General features: G+C 45.3%; 2 protein-coding genes across 2 annotated transcripts in view; both read left to right on the forward strand.

Annotated features, from left to right (window-relative positions):
• Positions 1–15,054, forward strand: part of LOC120915751 (pancreatic secretory granule membrane major glycoprotein GP2-like) — a 96,154-nt gene that overhangs the window by 25,796 nt on the left and 55,304 nt on the right. The window lies entirely within an intron of this gene.
• LOC120915755 (uromodulin-like) lies at positions 511–5,120 on the forward strand. Its single transcript, XM_040326528.1, has 5 exons — positions 511–713; positions 2,055–2,211; positions 3,694–3,766; positions 4,281–4,316; positions 4,835–5,120. Exons 1-5 carry the CDS (start codon positions 523–525, stop codon positions 4,897–4,899), a joined length of 522 nt encoding a protein of 173 aa, XP_040182462.1. The 5' UTR covers positions 511–522; the 3' UTR covers positions 4,900–5,120.

The raw sequence follows: 15,054 nt of genomic DNA on the forward strand, positions 1-15,054 counted from the left end.
CTTAGGGTCAGGGTCAGTGGTTAGGGAAAGGGTTAGGGGTAGGAGTTAGGGTTAGGGGTTAGGGTTAGGGTCAGGGTCAGGGTTTAGGGTTAGGGTAATATGTCCAGGGCTTAGAGAGGCTGTACCACGCCAGCTGATAGCAGGCAATCTGGGTGACAAGAGAGTAAGTAAGTGCACCCCTGTGACCCACAAGAGAAGTATGGACAAAAAATGCTTTTGGTGTACTTCTCCCAAATTATTTTATTTTTTATTTTTATAACTATTCATTTTATACTACTGTGGTGCATTTGAAATTGTATATCGCTTCATTGCTTCCATTTGTATACACAGAGCCGATGAAGATATCTAATAGGTTTGCTCTTTATCCTCAGTGCAAAAAAATGTCAGTTCTCTGTATAACATTATTGATGAATGACCACATACCTGCAAGGGTTTCTAGGTAGGTAACCTTCTGTTGTGTGTCTATTTTCCAGGAGCACAGAAATAACCGGCCCTTCAGGAAATGGAAGTTATACAGCCGTAATGATGGCCTTTAAAGATAACACATATACCACCCCTCTCTCCGACTCCGACACCCTGACAGTGGAAGATCCTATTTACCTTTCAGTGAGAGTATCAGATCTGGATGCCAACGCCTTCAAACTCAAAGTGGTGAATATTTATGCCTCTCCTACCAATTCAAGCAACCAAAAGTACTATCTTCTTGAGAACGGGTAAGTACACAGTGCGCTGGGTTAGCAGTTCTGTGTGTTCTTTGTACACTTTGACTGCAGAAATAATGTGCCCTTCTGCTTCCCTCCCTATACTGTGCCCTTCTGCTTCCCTCTCTATACTGTGCCCTTCTGCTTCCCTCCCTATACTGTGCCCTTCTGCTTCCCTCCCTATACTGTGCCCTTCTGCTTCCCTCCCTATACTGTGCCCTTCTGCTTCCCTCTCTATACTGTGCCCTTCTCCTTCCCTCCCTATACTGTGCCCTTCTCCTTCCCTCCTTATACTGTGCCCTTCTGCTTCCCTCTCTATACTGTGCCCTTCTCCTTCCCTCCCTATACTGTGCCCTTCTCCTTCCCTCCCTATACTGTGCCCTTCTGCTTCCCTCTCTATACTGTGCCCTTCTGCTTCCTTTCCTATACTGTGCCCTTCTGCTTCCCTCCCTACACTGTGCCCTTCTGCTTCCTTCCCTATACTGTGCCATTCTGCTTCCCTCCCTATACTGTGCCCTTCTGCTTCCCTCCCTATACTGTGCCCTTCTGCTTCCCTCCCTATACTGTGCCTTTCTGCTTCCCTCCCTATACTGTGCCCTTCTGCTTCCCTCCCTATACTGTGCCCTTCTGCTTCCCTCCCTATACTGTGCCCTTCTGCTTCCCTTCCTATACTGTGCCTTTTGTGTTGATTAGCCTTTGATTAATGTCAATGTTTTCTTATTGTTTAAAATCGATTTAATTAAAAGTACTATGTTTTACTTCTATCAATGACTTATAGTGCGTAAATTGGGACTGGCTTGTAAGGGCCCCAGAGTGTTACTTTCCCAGGGGCCCATGAAGCTATTAAGGCAGCCCTTCAGGGGATCCAACCCTTTCCCACACTTTACATTAAATATAATATATTTGCATTTGCACCACCTGTTGACGGGCTGCATTGCTCAAGGCAGGACCAACACATTATCAATCTATTGTTTCCAATAGGCCCAGTTCCCAGCAATGTGTCAGTCGGCATTGGAGGAAATACCTTTAATAAAATGCAAATTGATGTATTTAATTTGTCAATGCATTGAGAAAATCATGTAGGTGTGAGGAATTATGGGTCACAGCGCAGGAATACATTTCTTGTGTCCGGCAAAATAATTCCACCAATTACAATGTAAATTGTTCAGATATAATATACAAATAAATAATGAAGACATGCCATGTATTGTCCATCTATAATATAAAGTATATATATATATATATAATGAACACACCCCATATATTGATCACCTCTAATAGTATGTACCAGTATTGTGTTCTCATCTTTAGATTACAGTAACTGAAAACTAATGAAAGGTTTTCTGTATCCAGGTGCCCATCAAGCCAAATTTCTTCTGACCAGCTAACAGTGGACAGCAATGGAGTCGGCGCTGAATCTCGATTTCTTATGAAAGTCTTCAAGATTACCAGTTCTAACACCGTCTATCTCTATGCCGATCTTGCACTCTGCACTACTGATTGTAATTCGGTAAGACTCACCATACACATAGAGGGTGTTCTGTGATTTCTGTGCCTGAAGGAGGTGGCAGGTTCTTTTTTTAGCCATACACACACATACTAGCACCAGTTTAGACAGGAGCCAAATATCCAACCTGCATGTCCTTGGAGGAAACCAACACAAGCAAGACATGCAAACTCCATGTAGATAATGCCCTGGCTGGCATTCACACTGAGGTCCCCAGTGCCCAGGGCCGATCCTAGGCAGGGTGCACAGGGTGCTTTGCACCCAGGCGCCTGCATAGGTGGGGGGTTCTTCCCTCCCTCCCTCCCTTCCTCCTCTCCTTGTTTGTGTTTATCCAGAACTAGTGTTCTGAGCATAGGTGTGAGTCCGTCCAGAACTGATGTGTCTCTGACCATCTCCTGAACTGTGTCTGCAGTCTCTGGTCATCTCCTGTACTGTGTCTGCAGTCTCTGACCATCTCCTGTACCATTTCTGCAGTCTCTGACCGTCTCCTGTACTAAGTCTTCAATCTCTGACCATCCCAGGGTAACAAATACTTTGTGGGGGAGCATCTCTGTGGTTGAGTCATTGCCATACAAACATTTGTAAAGAGGAGGAGTTAGTAAAATGACCATGCCCATGTGGGGGCGCCAGAAATATTTCTGCACCCAGGCACCTGTGACCCTAGGATCGGCCCTGCCAGTGCTACAAGGCAAGAGTGCCAACTATCAAACTACTGTGCTGCCTCAATGTCCACAGTTAGCCTTCTAATCATTGCACGGCCTTATTAGGATGCTTGGAGGTGTTAATGGACTGAAAATTAAATATTAAAGAAACCGGCTTCCCTCTTGTTTACCTGATCTGCTGCTGCTAACCAAGCAGGTAGAACATTGCTGAGTGTAATGAGCACAGTTGCTGCTGAATTAATGGCCAACCCCACACAAACATAGTGGCTTCTGAAATTGAGAAACCACCACCAGAATTCACAGTTCTGCCCATCTGCTGCAGCCATAACATGGGATGAGCTAGGGTTTGGTCCAAACCGAAGTGCATCCCTAATAAAGACAATTGGTGCTTTCATACCGATCCCCATTAAAGACAATTGACGATTTAATTGGCCATCACTAACAAAGACAATTGGTGGTTTCATGCCCATCCCTAACAAAGACATTTGATGGTGTTGCACTCATTCCTAACATAAACAACTGATGGTGTCTTCATGCTGCCCCGATACAATGTAGAATAAATAGGTGATTGGGGAATATGGCTTAGAGAGATTGAAACCAATGTGGAGGGGGAATGCAAACTATTCCAGGGAAGTCTCACCATTGGAGTGATTGAAGAACCTGCTGTGCCCGCATTCTCCACCATTTCCTTTGTGGGGATTACACAGATAAAGGGATGTTGTGACTTTAGCATAACTGGGGTATTTCTTGGATACAATTTACAATCTCTTCATCAATTTCACTCGTCTGGAGTTTCTGTTAAATGACTTTTATTTCTTTACAGACCTGCAGCTCTCGATCCATATCACGTGATTCCCCGGACATTGCAGGAAGGGTCAGCATCTATTTGGATGCAGGTAAGTCATCTCACGGTCACAGTTTTGTTACAGTGATTTTTTTGTGTTTCTTCAGTCACATTTATTAAATCCCAACTCCAGATGAAATATTTATCTCCTTTTTTTGTTTTTTAATAATGCGGGAAAAGGGTTAAAGCTTTTGTCAATTTTCTGTCTTTGTTCCCTGTGGGGGAGGGGATATCCCTCACTTCCCGTTCTGTCTGACACCTGTCATCTGACCAGGAAGTAAGGAGAAACGTTTCAGAGGGGACAAAACCTGCAGAGGTTCTAACCCTTCTAAAAAAATGTGTTTATTGCTCCATGTGTCCCGTATATTTACCAGACCAATAAGGGAGCAAATTGCCAATTTTTAGGGATTATTGTGAGTGATTACAAACGCTTTGACTTCTATGGAGATCACTACACAATTATCTCAGCCTACAGTGACTGTGAATATCATACAATATATCCAGAAGAATGAGTATCAGTCCGGTTGAGATCTCCAAGTAACAGATATTTTTCTCTTTATTTCCAGCTGATACCAGTTATGTGGATACCAGTTCTGCCAGCGGTAAGTAATCTCTAACATTGAGAATTTTAATGGTTTAAAGTGATGTAGCTAAGCATGTTCAACCCCTTTACAGCAACAATTCCCTTGTATATGGGGGCCGGGCTGGTGGACCTCAACATCCAGCCCCTGCATTTCAGCATTTTCCTTTGCTTACTGTCCCAATGACAATGGTTTTACCAGACAGAGTACAGTACGGAAAGGTCAAAGTACCGATCAGCTTTTTTTTGCTCTCTGGGTCCTTGTAGCAGATTTTCCCTCAATTCCTATCCAGTAAAACCATTGCCACCGTGACAGTAAATAAGGGGAAATCCCTCCAATGCCGCCACGCTATGCAAAAGTTAAAAAAAACAAATATTCTGGTTGGACATACACCTTAAATTCTCACAATGTCACAATCTGGTATAAAAGTTGGCTGATCATCAGATTGCAGCTACAATGAGAACTTAGAACTGAACAGAAGATCTTCCATAGGAAGATGAAGCGGCTCCATTCCTAATATCTCCTGTGTGTTGTTCCAGGTTTCTCCATGCCTTGGACTTTGTCTGCTCTGATCTTCTCCTGGATCTTGATGAAACTGATGTAATCCCTCCGAGAACCGACCATCCCGACACCATGAGACTTTGTCATATCGTCTGCCTGCCTGCCTGCTTTATACCTGAATTATTTATTATGTTGTATTTATTGTAAAGTAGGAATTGTTAATGGAGTAGACATTATATATATATTTTGTATCCCTGGAGAGCGCACCCTGTACTTTCTACTGTTCTTTCACATATAATAAACCGCAAAGTAATTTAATTCAAAGTGTTTCTTTGCCTTTATATTTAGTCATTGTATGTGCTATGGTGAGGGGAAGGTGCCTCCTAAGGCATAAATAATTAAAAAAAAACAGAATTTAATATATTGCAGCTCACCAGCCATTAGATGTGGTGGTCACATGTTAGAGATCTCTATTGGTTGTGGAGTACAGAGGGTGAGGGGAACTTTGGGTAAGGAAAGATTTGTGCCTGGTGGGGAAGGGGGGGGGCACAGTGATTTTTTATTTCTTTTTTTGCCTGTGTGTTACAGTTATATATCCCAGAACCCTACATTATGTGTGCTATTTACTCCTGACCCCTGTACTCTGTGAGCTATTGACCCCCTGACCTCTTCACTCTGTGTATTATATACTCCTGACCCCTGCACTCTGTGTGGTACATACTCCTGACCCCTGCACTCTGTGTGGTATATACTCCTGACCCCTGCACTCTGTGTGGTATATACTCCTGACCCCTGCACTCTGTGTGGTATATACTCCTGACCCCTACACTCTGTGTAGTGTATATACTCCTGACCCCTGCACTCCTTGTGGTATATACTCCTGACTAGGAATGAGGTTCAGGTTTGGGACTAGCATAGTGTCCAAGGGGCCCAATCCTAGTTCACAGAAATGCCCAACTAATGTATAATTTTTCTCTCATAGAGAACAACTAAACATATTGCACTTCCTGGCCTTTAAACTTAGCTCAGATGGTTTGGAGGGGCCATTAAGGGGGCTTTTGGGTCCCAGGCAACCATATTGATAATGTGCTTTGGCCGTAATAGAGAAAGCATAGGAAGTGCTGCTGATAAAGTGCATTGAGGCAGATTTGTGTAGGTCTTGTAGGCAATCGTCTCTTTAAGTCAGGGTTCCTCAAGTCCCATCTTCATCCTAAGTCCCCCTTTTCCAGTCCTATCTCCTCCATCCCATCTCCTCCTCCTCTAGTCCCATTGCCTCCATCCCATGTCCTCCTTCAGCCCAATCTCCTCCATCCTATGTCTTCCTTTAATCCCATCTTCTACTTCAGTCCCATCTCCTCCATCCTATGTTCTCATAAAGTCCCATCTCTTCTATTCTATGTTCTCTTCAAGTCCCATCTCTTCTATTCTAGGTTCTCATCAAGTCCCATCTCTTCTATTCTATGTTCTCGTCAAGTCCCATCTCTTCTATTCTATGTTCTCTTCAAGTCCCATCTCTTCTATTCTAGGTTCTCATCAAGTCCCATCTCTTCTATTCTATGTTCTCGTCAAGTCCCATCTCTTCTATTCTATGTTCTCATCAAGTCCCATCTCTTCCATCCTATGTTCTCATCAAGTCCTATCTCTTCCATCCTATGTTCTCGTCAAGTCCCATCTCCTCCATCCTATGTTCTCATCAAGTCCCATCTCTTCCATCCTATGTTCTCATCAAGTCCTATCTCTTCCATCCTATGTTCTCGTCAAGTCCCATCTCCTCCATCCCATGTCCTCCTCAAGTCCCATCTCCTGCATCCTATGTTCTCATTAAGTCCCATCTCCTCCATCCTATGTTCTCATCAAGTCCCATCTCCTCCATCCTATGTTCTCGTCAAGTCCCATCTCTTCCATCCTATGTTTGGTCAAGTCCCATCTCCCCCATCCTATGTCCTCGTCAAGTCCCATCTCTTCCATCCTATGTTTGGTCAAGTCCCATCTCTTCCATCCTATGTTCTCCTCAAGTCCCATCTCCTCCATCCTATGTTCTCCTCAAGTCCCATCTCCTCCATCCCATGTCCTCCTCAAGTCCCATCTCCTCCATCCTATGTTCTCATCAAGTCCCATCTCCTCCATCCTATGTTCTCATCAAGTCCCATCTCCTCCATCCTATGTTCTCGTCAAGTCCCATCTCTTCCATCCTATGTTTGGTCAAGTCCCATCTCTCCCATCCTATGTTCTCGTCAAGTCCCATCTCTTCCATCCTATGTTCTCCTCTTTGATGCCATCTCCTCCATCCTATGTTCTCGTCAAGTCCCATCTCTTCCATCCTATGTTTGGTCAAGTCCCATCTCCTCCATCCTATGTTCTCATCAAGTCCCATCTCTTCCATCCTATGTTCTCCTCAAGTCCCATCTCCTCCATCCTATGTCCTCCTCAAGTCCCATCTCCTCCATCCTATGTCCTCCTCAAGTCCCATCTCCTCCATCCTATGTCCTCCTCAAGTCCCATCTCCTCCATCCTATGTTCTCATCAAGTCCCATCTCTTCCATCCTATGTTCTCATCAAGTCCCATCTCTTCCATCCTATGTTCTCATCAAGTCCCATCTCTTCCATCCTATGTTCTCATCAAGTCCCATCTCTTCCATCCTATGTTCTTCTCAAGTCCCATCTCCTCCATCCTTTGTCCTCCTCAAGTCCCATCTCCCCCATCCTATGTTCTTGTCAAGTCCCATCTCCTCCATCCTATGTTCTCCTCTTTGATGGCATGTCCTCCTTCCCATGTTCTCCTCCTTTTCCATATATTTATAAAACCTTGTAAGCTGCTATACTAATTCAGTGCAGCTGCCCGCACTTTCCACACTTCCTTAAAATATGTGCAAAGACAATTATAACAAATAGGTGCAGCGCTTACCTATATATACATAAGAATATCCCATATGGGATGTATGCAGTGCAAAGAAATGTGAACAAATAAAGTGCAAAGTGATAAATATTGGAATAAAAGTGAATCACATAAATCCATAAAATGTCCTTACGAGTAGATCAAATATTTGTGAACCCGACGTGCCAGTCCACTTTCTAAATGATGAAAACAAATTTATAGATGAAACAATCTATTCACAATCATCCACCTCTGTGCATGTTATCAAAATCCTTTGCTCCATCCACCGGATGTGCCCTCACCATATGTACTTTAACCCCTTCCCGCCCGGTCTATGGCAGAATGACGGCCAGGAAGTGGTTGAGTTATCCTGACTGGGCATCATAGCAGTCCAGCAGGATGTGGTGGTCTGACACACCGCATCTCCAATCACAGCTGATCACAGTGTAAATGGGAAAAGCCATGTATCGGCTTTTCCTCTACTTGCAATGACAGACACGAGTAGAGGAGAGCCGATTGGCTGCTCTTCTGACAGGGGGGTCTACACTGATTGATTATCAGTGCAGCCCCCAAGGATACCCACCCAGGACTACTAGGGATGCCCACCCATGGTCAGCAAGGATGCCCACCCATAGTAAGCCCACCCATGGTCAGCAAGGATGCCCACCCATAGTAAGCCCAATAGATCCCACCAGGAATGGCAATCTGTGCCTATCAGTGATGCCTGCCAGTGACTCTGATCAGTGCTGCCTATCAGTGCCATCTATCAGTGATCTCCATCTGTGCCCACCAGTGTGGCCTATACGTGTCCTCCAGTGCCACCTATGAGTGCCCATCAGTGCCCATAAGTGCCGCCTAACGAGTGCCCATCAGTGCCACCTATCAGTGCCACCTATCTGTGCCCATCAGTGCTGTTTATTAGTGCTGCCCATCTTTGCCTAACAGTGCTGCATATAAGTGCCACCTGATCAGTGCCAATCAGTATTGCCTCATCAGTGCCCATCAGTGAAGGAGAAAACTTACTTATTTACAAAGTTTTGTAACAGAAACAAAGAAAATTTTGTTTTCCAAAATGTTGTTCTTTTTTTTATTTGTAGCGCAAAAAATAAAGGTGATCAAATTCCACCAAAAGAAATCTCTATTTGTGGGAAAAAGATGATAACAATTTTGTTTGGGTACAGCATTGCATGACCGCGCAATTGTCATTCAAAATGTGAGAGCGCTGAAAGCTGAAAACTGGTCTGGGCAGGAAGGTGTATAAGTGCCCCGTATTCAGTGGCGTCACTAGGGTTGGTGTCACCTGGTGCAGTAAAACATGGTGTCATCCCCCCCATGTATACTGCCCAGCGCGCTGCAGGCAGTGCACGGTCACGGTGTGCACCCCAAACCGGTCCCTGTAAATGATAGTATAGGGTGGTATAGTGGCAGATTAGGGTAGTATAGGGTGGTGTAGGGCAGGTTAGGGTGGTATAGGGTATAGGGCAGATTAGGGTAGTATAGGGTGGTGTAGGGCAGGTTAGGGTGGTATAGGGTATAGGGCAGGTTAGGGTGGTATAGGGCAGGTTAGGGTGGTGTAGGGTATAGGGCAGGTTAGGGTGGTGTAGGGTATAGGGCAGGTTAGGGTGGTGTAGGGTATAGGGCAGGTTAGGGTGATATAGGGCAGATTGGGGGGATATAGGGCAGATTAGGGGGATATAGGGCAGGTTGGGGTTGTATAGGTCAGGTTGCAGGCTCCCAGATCACCGCCCCCCCCATGTGAATGGATATCAGGCACATGGTACCCCTACCCATTCACCAAAAAGGTGTCAAAAAGTAAAAACCACATAGACAGTTTTTGACAATCTTCTATATATATAAAACTCAACGTGTGTGTGTGTGTATGTATGTATGTATGTATGTATGTATGTATGTATGTATGTATGTATGTATGTATGTGTGTATGTATGTATGTATGTATGTATGTATGTTCCAGCATCACGTCCAAATGGCTAAAGATATTAACATGAAACTTGGCACACATGTTACTTATATGTCAGCAACAAACATAGGATAGGTGGTTTAACCCTTACCCACCCCCATTTGCCATGGTCGGGGTTTTCCTTTAAAGTCCCATTCAACTCTATGGGAAATACATGTTACTTCATAACTTCCAAACGGCTGTAGATATTTCGATAACACTTGGTCACATGTTACTTATATGTCCACTTACACTATAGGATAGTTAATTTATCCCTTAACTACCCCCATTTGTGAGGGTCGGGGTTTTTGTTTAAAGTCCCATGCAAATCAATGGGAAATGTATGTTCCCACATAACTTCTGTACGCCTGGAGATATTTCACTAATACCTGCTACACATATTACTTATATGCCAAATAAAAATATATGACAGTTAAATTAACCCTTACCTACACCCTTATATAAAAGATGGGTATATTTATATTACTATGATTTTCCTCCCCAAAAGGTTAAGATAGGAAGACCGGGCAACGCCGGGTATTCAGCTAGTTCTTCTATAAAAAAGAAGGAAAAAAAGTGTCCTGCGATGCCCTTACAAGGATGTCTTTATGAACCTTTCTTTGTGTAATGGCAAAAATCATTTGGTGAAGGGGGGATTATTGTGTGTGTGGGGGGGGGGGTTATGGTGTGGGGGTTGTTTTTTAGGGGTTGGGTTTGGTCCCTTTAGTTCCAGTGAAGAGAACTCTTAAGGCGTTCAGAAGGGGGTTAGTAGACTCAGCAACAGACTTGTTGGGCCTGTAGGAGATCACATTTCTAGTGGGGGGAAACGGTAGGGAATGGGGTCACTGGTGGTCTCTCCAGGAGGCTGAGGACTTTGCAGGTACACCGTGGGAGACTGGAAGGTGCTGCAGGTATGGTGGTGAGCACTGTGCGTATTTGGAGGGCAATGTAGGACACTGTTTAAGGTTGGGGGTACAATGGGAGGCTGAAGTACTACAGTATGTAGGCTGTGGGGGTACTGCAGTAGGCTGGGGGGGCACTGTGGGAGGTTGAAAGTTTGGGGGGGGCACTATGGTAGATAGGAGGCACTGAGGAAGGTTAGGGGATCTGAAGCTGACTTGTTGGCTCTGTAGGGGATAGAATTTACTAGTGGGGGAAGGGGAGCTGTTAGAAATGGGGGAAATGGTAGTCAATGGGGTCAATGGTGGTCTCCCCAGAAGACTGAGGCCTTTGCAGGGGCACTGTGGGAGACTGGAAGGTGCTGTTGGGACTTGGGGGGGTCACTGTAAGTATTTACCAGGCAATGTAGGTTGCTGTTGAAGGTTGGGGGTACAAAGGAAGGCTCTACAGTATATAGGCTGTGGGGGCACTACAGTAGGCTGGGGGGCGCTGTTGGAGGTTGGAAGTTTGGGGGGGGGCGCTATGGTAGATGGGAGGCCTTGAGGAAGGTTGGGGGGTCTGTAGAAGACCTTTTGGCTGTGTGGGTGATGGAATTTATTATAGGGGGGCTGGGGGAAATTGTAGGGAATGGGATCTCTGGTGGTCTCTCCACGAAGCCGAGGACTTTATAGGGGCACTGTGGGAGACTGAAAGGTGCTACAGGGAATGGAGGGTGGGGGGTGGGGTTGTTAGCACTGCAAGTATTTGGAGGGCAGTGTGGGACATTTTTGAAGGTTGGGGGTACTATGGGAGGCTGGAGTACTACAGTACATGTGTGGGCACTGCAGTAGGCTGGGGGGCACTGTGGGAGGTTGGAAGTTTGGGGGGCACTATGGTCAATTGGGAGACACTGAGGAAGGTTAGGGTATCTGCAGCTGGCTGATGGCCCAGTTGGGGGGAACCACTTGTGAATTACTGTCATAGAGGCATCAAGCCAAGGGCAAAAGCCCCCCTGACCTGCAATCCCATCTGCCCCTGGAGTAGTGGAATGTTACAGAAAGATGACAAAAATAAAGTACAAACAGTAACGACAAAATATGTTTTACGTGTCTGTCCAATGTACCAATGTTTCTCTGATCTTTTCTACAGGGAGTGCAGAATTATTAGGCAAGTTGTATTTTTGAGGATTAATTTTATTATTGAACAACAACCATGTTCTCAATGAACCCAAAAAACTCATTAATATCAAAGCTGAATATTTTTGGAAGTAGTTTTTAGTTTGTTTTTAGTTTTAGCTATTTTAGGGGGATATCTGTGTGTGCAGGTGACTATTACTGTGCATAATTATTAGGCAACTTAACAAAAAACAAATATATACCCATTTCAATTATTTATTTTTACCAGTGAAACCAATATAACATCTGAACATTCACAAATTTACATTTCTGACATTCAAAAACAAAACAAAAACAAATCAGTGACCAATATAGCCACCTTTCTTTGCAAGGACACTCAAAAGCCTGCCATCCATGGATTCTGTCAGTGTTTTGATCTGTTCACCATCAACATTGCGTGCAGCAGCAACCGCAGCCTCCCAGACACTGTTTAGAGAGGTGTACTGTTTTCCCTCCTTGTAAATCTCACATTTGATGATGGACCACAGGTTCTCAATGGGGTTCAGATCAGGTGAACAAGGAGGCCATGTCATTAGTTTTTCTTCTTTTATACCCTTTCTTGCCAGCCACGCTGTGGAGTACTTGGACGCGTGTGATGGAGCATTGTCCTGCATGAAAATCATGTTTTTCTTGAAGGATGCAGACTTCTTCCTGTACCACTGCTTGAAGAAGGTGTCTTCCAGAAACTGGCAGTAGGACTGGGAGTTGAGCTTGACTCCATCCTCAACCCGAAAAGGCCCCACAAGCTCATCTTTGATGATACCAGCCCAAACCAGTACTCCACCCCCACCTTGCTGGCGTCTGAGTCGGACTGGAGCTCCCTGCCCTTTACCAATCCAGCCACGGGCCCATCCATCTGGCCCATCAAGACTCACTCTCATTTCATCAGTCCATAAAACCTTAGAAAAATCAGTCTTGAGATATTTCTTGGCCCAGTCTTGATGTTACAGCTTGTGTGTCTTGTTCAGTGGTGGTCGTCTTTCAGCCTTTCTTACCTTGGCCATGTCTCTGAGTATTGCACACCTTGTGCTTTTGGGCACTCCAGTGATGTTGCAGCTCTGAAATATGGCCAAACTGGTGGCAAGTGGCATCTTGGCAGCTGCACGCTTGACTTTTCTCAGTTCATGGGCAGTTATTTTGCGCCTTGGTTTTTCCACACGCTTCTTGCGACCCTGTTGACTATTTTGAATGAAACGCTTGATTGTTCGATGATCACGCTTCAGAAGCTTTGCAATTTTAAGAGTTCTGCATCCCTCTGCAAGATATCTCACTATTTTTGACTTTTCTGAGCCTGTCAAGTCCTTCTTTTGACCCATTTTGCCAAAGGAAAGGAAGTTGACTAATAATTATGCACACCTGATATAGGGTGTTGATGTCATTAGACCACACACCTTCTCATTACAGAGATGCACATCACCTAATATGCTTAATTGGTAGTAGGCTTTCAAGCCTATACAGCTTGGAGTAAGACAACATGCATAAAGAGGATGATGTGGTCAAAATACTCATTTGCCTAATAATTCTGCACTCCCTGTATTGTCTATCAAGGTGGAGGGTTCATGAAGAAAAATATTGATTTTCTCCTTCCCTATGAAGAGGACATTTCATATGTAAAAACATCAGAACTATTGCTCCAAAATGTTTTTCCGGAGGATTAAAGTCTATGTAAATGCATCGATGTTTTGGGTAGAGTGGTGAGGGATTAGAACCGCTGTCAGGTTTATATTGCTGTAAGAATCCATAACATCTCAGAAAACAATACTATACTTTAAAACACAAACAGACCAATCTAGAGTGTTTTTAGGTAGACGCCATCCATTCCATTCTATTGTGTCACCTGTCTGAGGGAAGGGCGATTTCAAGAATTCCTTTTACGTAGAATATCTATGTAATACTCACCGGGGGTAGAGTGTATTTCTAGAATTCTAAAATTCTTAATAACACCAAGAGCTAGAAGAAATACCATTTGGTACGGAAATGCGGGCAGCGGAATGGGTAAACTGAATGTGAGTACATAGAAAGCTTTGAACTTAAAGTGGTATTAAACCCAAAAATGTATTACAATGCAGCTTACCGGTCATCATATCAGCCTTTTTCAACCAGGGGTGAGATCTCTTCAGGGGTGCCTTGGCAAAATGCCTACAAATTGGCCAAAAACAGATGGTGGGTGGATGAAGACTGCCTTTTAGTTACACAAAGCAGCATTATGACCAGGGTCAGCACTTCCACTAGGCAAACTAGGCAGCCGCCAAGGGTGCACTGCTCTCTAGGGGGTGCTGCCACAGCCACTGACTTCCCCTCTATCCTGGCCAGGGAACACGAGGGACTAAAGAATGTCCGGCGGGCACAGCTGACGAAGCACAGGAGGACAGTGGGGAGTCGGATGAGGCAGGCACAGCTGAGGAGGCGAAGAAGGACAATGGGGAGCCGGACGGGACAAGGCGGGCACAGCTGAGGAGGCGAAGGAGGACAGCAGGGAGCCAGGCAGGACAAGGCGGGCACAGCTGAGGAGGCAGAGGAGGACAGTGGGGAGTCGGATGAGGCAGGCACAGCTGAGGAGCAGAAGAAGGACAATGGGGAGCATAAGGCTCTTATGCTACGCAGATTTTAGGCTGCATTCTTGCGATGACCGCTAGGGGGCGTTCCCATTGTGGTCAGCGTATAGTATGCAAATTCACAATGTTGCGCGCCCCCTGCGTACGCAAGTTACGTCGTTTCCGTACGGCGTGTTTAGCGTAAGGCTGCCCCTTCTAATAGCAGGGGCAGCCAATGCTAAACTATACCCGGCGTTCCCGCGTCGCGACGTTCGAATTTTACAACGTTTGCGTAAGTGAATCGTGAATGGCGCTGGATGGCATTCACGTTCACTTTGAAGCAAATGACGTCCTTGCGACGTCATTTGCCGCAATGCACGTGGGGAAAGTTTCCCGACGGAGCATGCACTCTACGCTCGGCGCGGGAGCGCGCCTAATTTAAATGATTCCCGCCTCCACTGCGCGCGCTTACGCCGCAATTTTGCCGGCGCGCCCTCGCAATTTACGGAGCTACTGCTCCGTGAATCGAGGGCAGCGCAAAATATTTGCGGGGGCGCAGGGCAAAATCGTTGCCCTGCGCCTCCGCAAATAGAGCGCAATTCTTTCTGAATCCGGGCCATTGTGTGTGGGCTTCACATCGTTTTTCGGCTTCTGAAAAATTTCGTTTTTCGGCTTGTAAAAAATGATCTTGTGTGGGCTAAAACGACGTTTTAAACCCGCTCATGCCCGGAAGCGAGTTATGAGACAGGAGCGCTCATTCTGGTAAAACTACCGTTCATAATGGAGTAAGCACATTCATCACGCTGTAACAGACAGAAAAGCGCAAATCGTCTTTTAC

This window comes from Rana temporaria, chromosome 10 (genome assembly GCF_905171775.1).
Source record: "Rana temporaria chromosome 10, aRanTem1.1, whole genome shotgun sequence".
In the NCBI taxonomy this organism is placed as follows: Eukaryota; Metazoa; Chordata; class Amphibia; order Anura; family Ranidae; genus Rana; species Rana temporaria.

Excerpts from the sequence above, each read along its gene's own strand:
- LOC120915755 (XM_040326528.1), top strand. The coding sequence starts at position 523 with ATGATGGCCTTTAAAGATAACACATATACCACCCCTCTCTCCGACTCC. Across the intron at positions 3,767-4,280 it reads CAGCATCTATTTGGATGCAG|CTGATACCAGTTATGTGGAT; the intron begins GTAAGTCATCTC and ends CTTTATTTCCAG. Across the intron at positions 4,317-4,834 it reads GGATACCAGTTCTGCCAGCG|GTTTCTCCATGCCTTGGACT; the intron begins GTAAGTAATCTC and ends GTGTTGTTCCAG.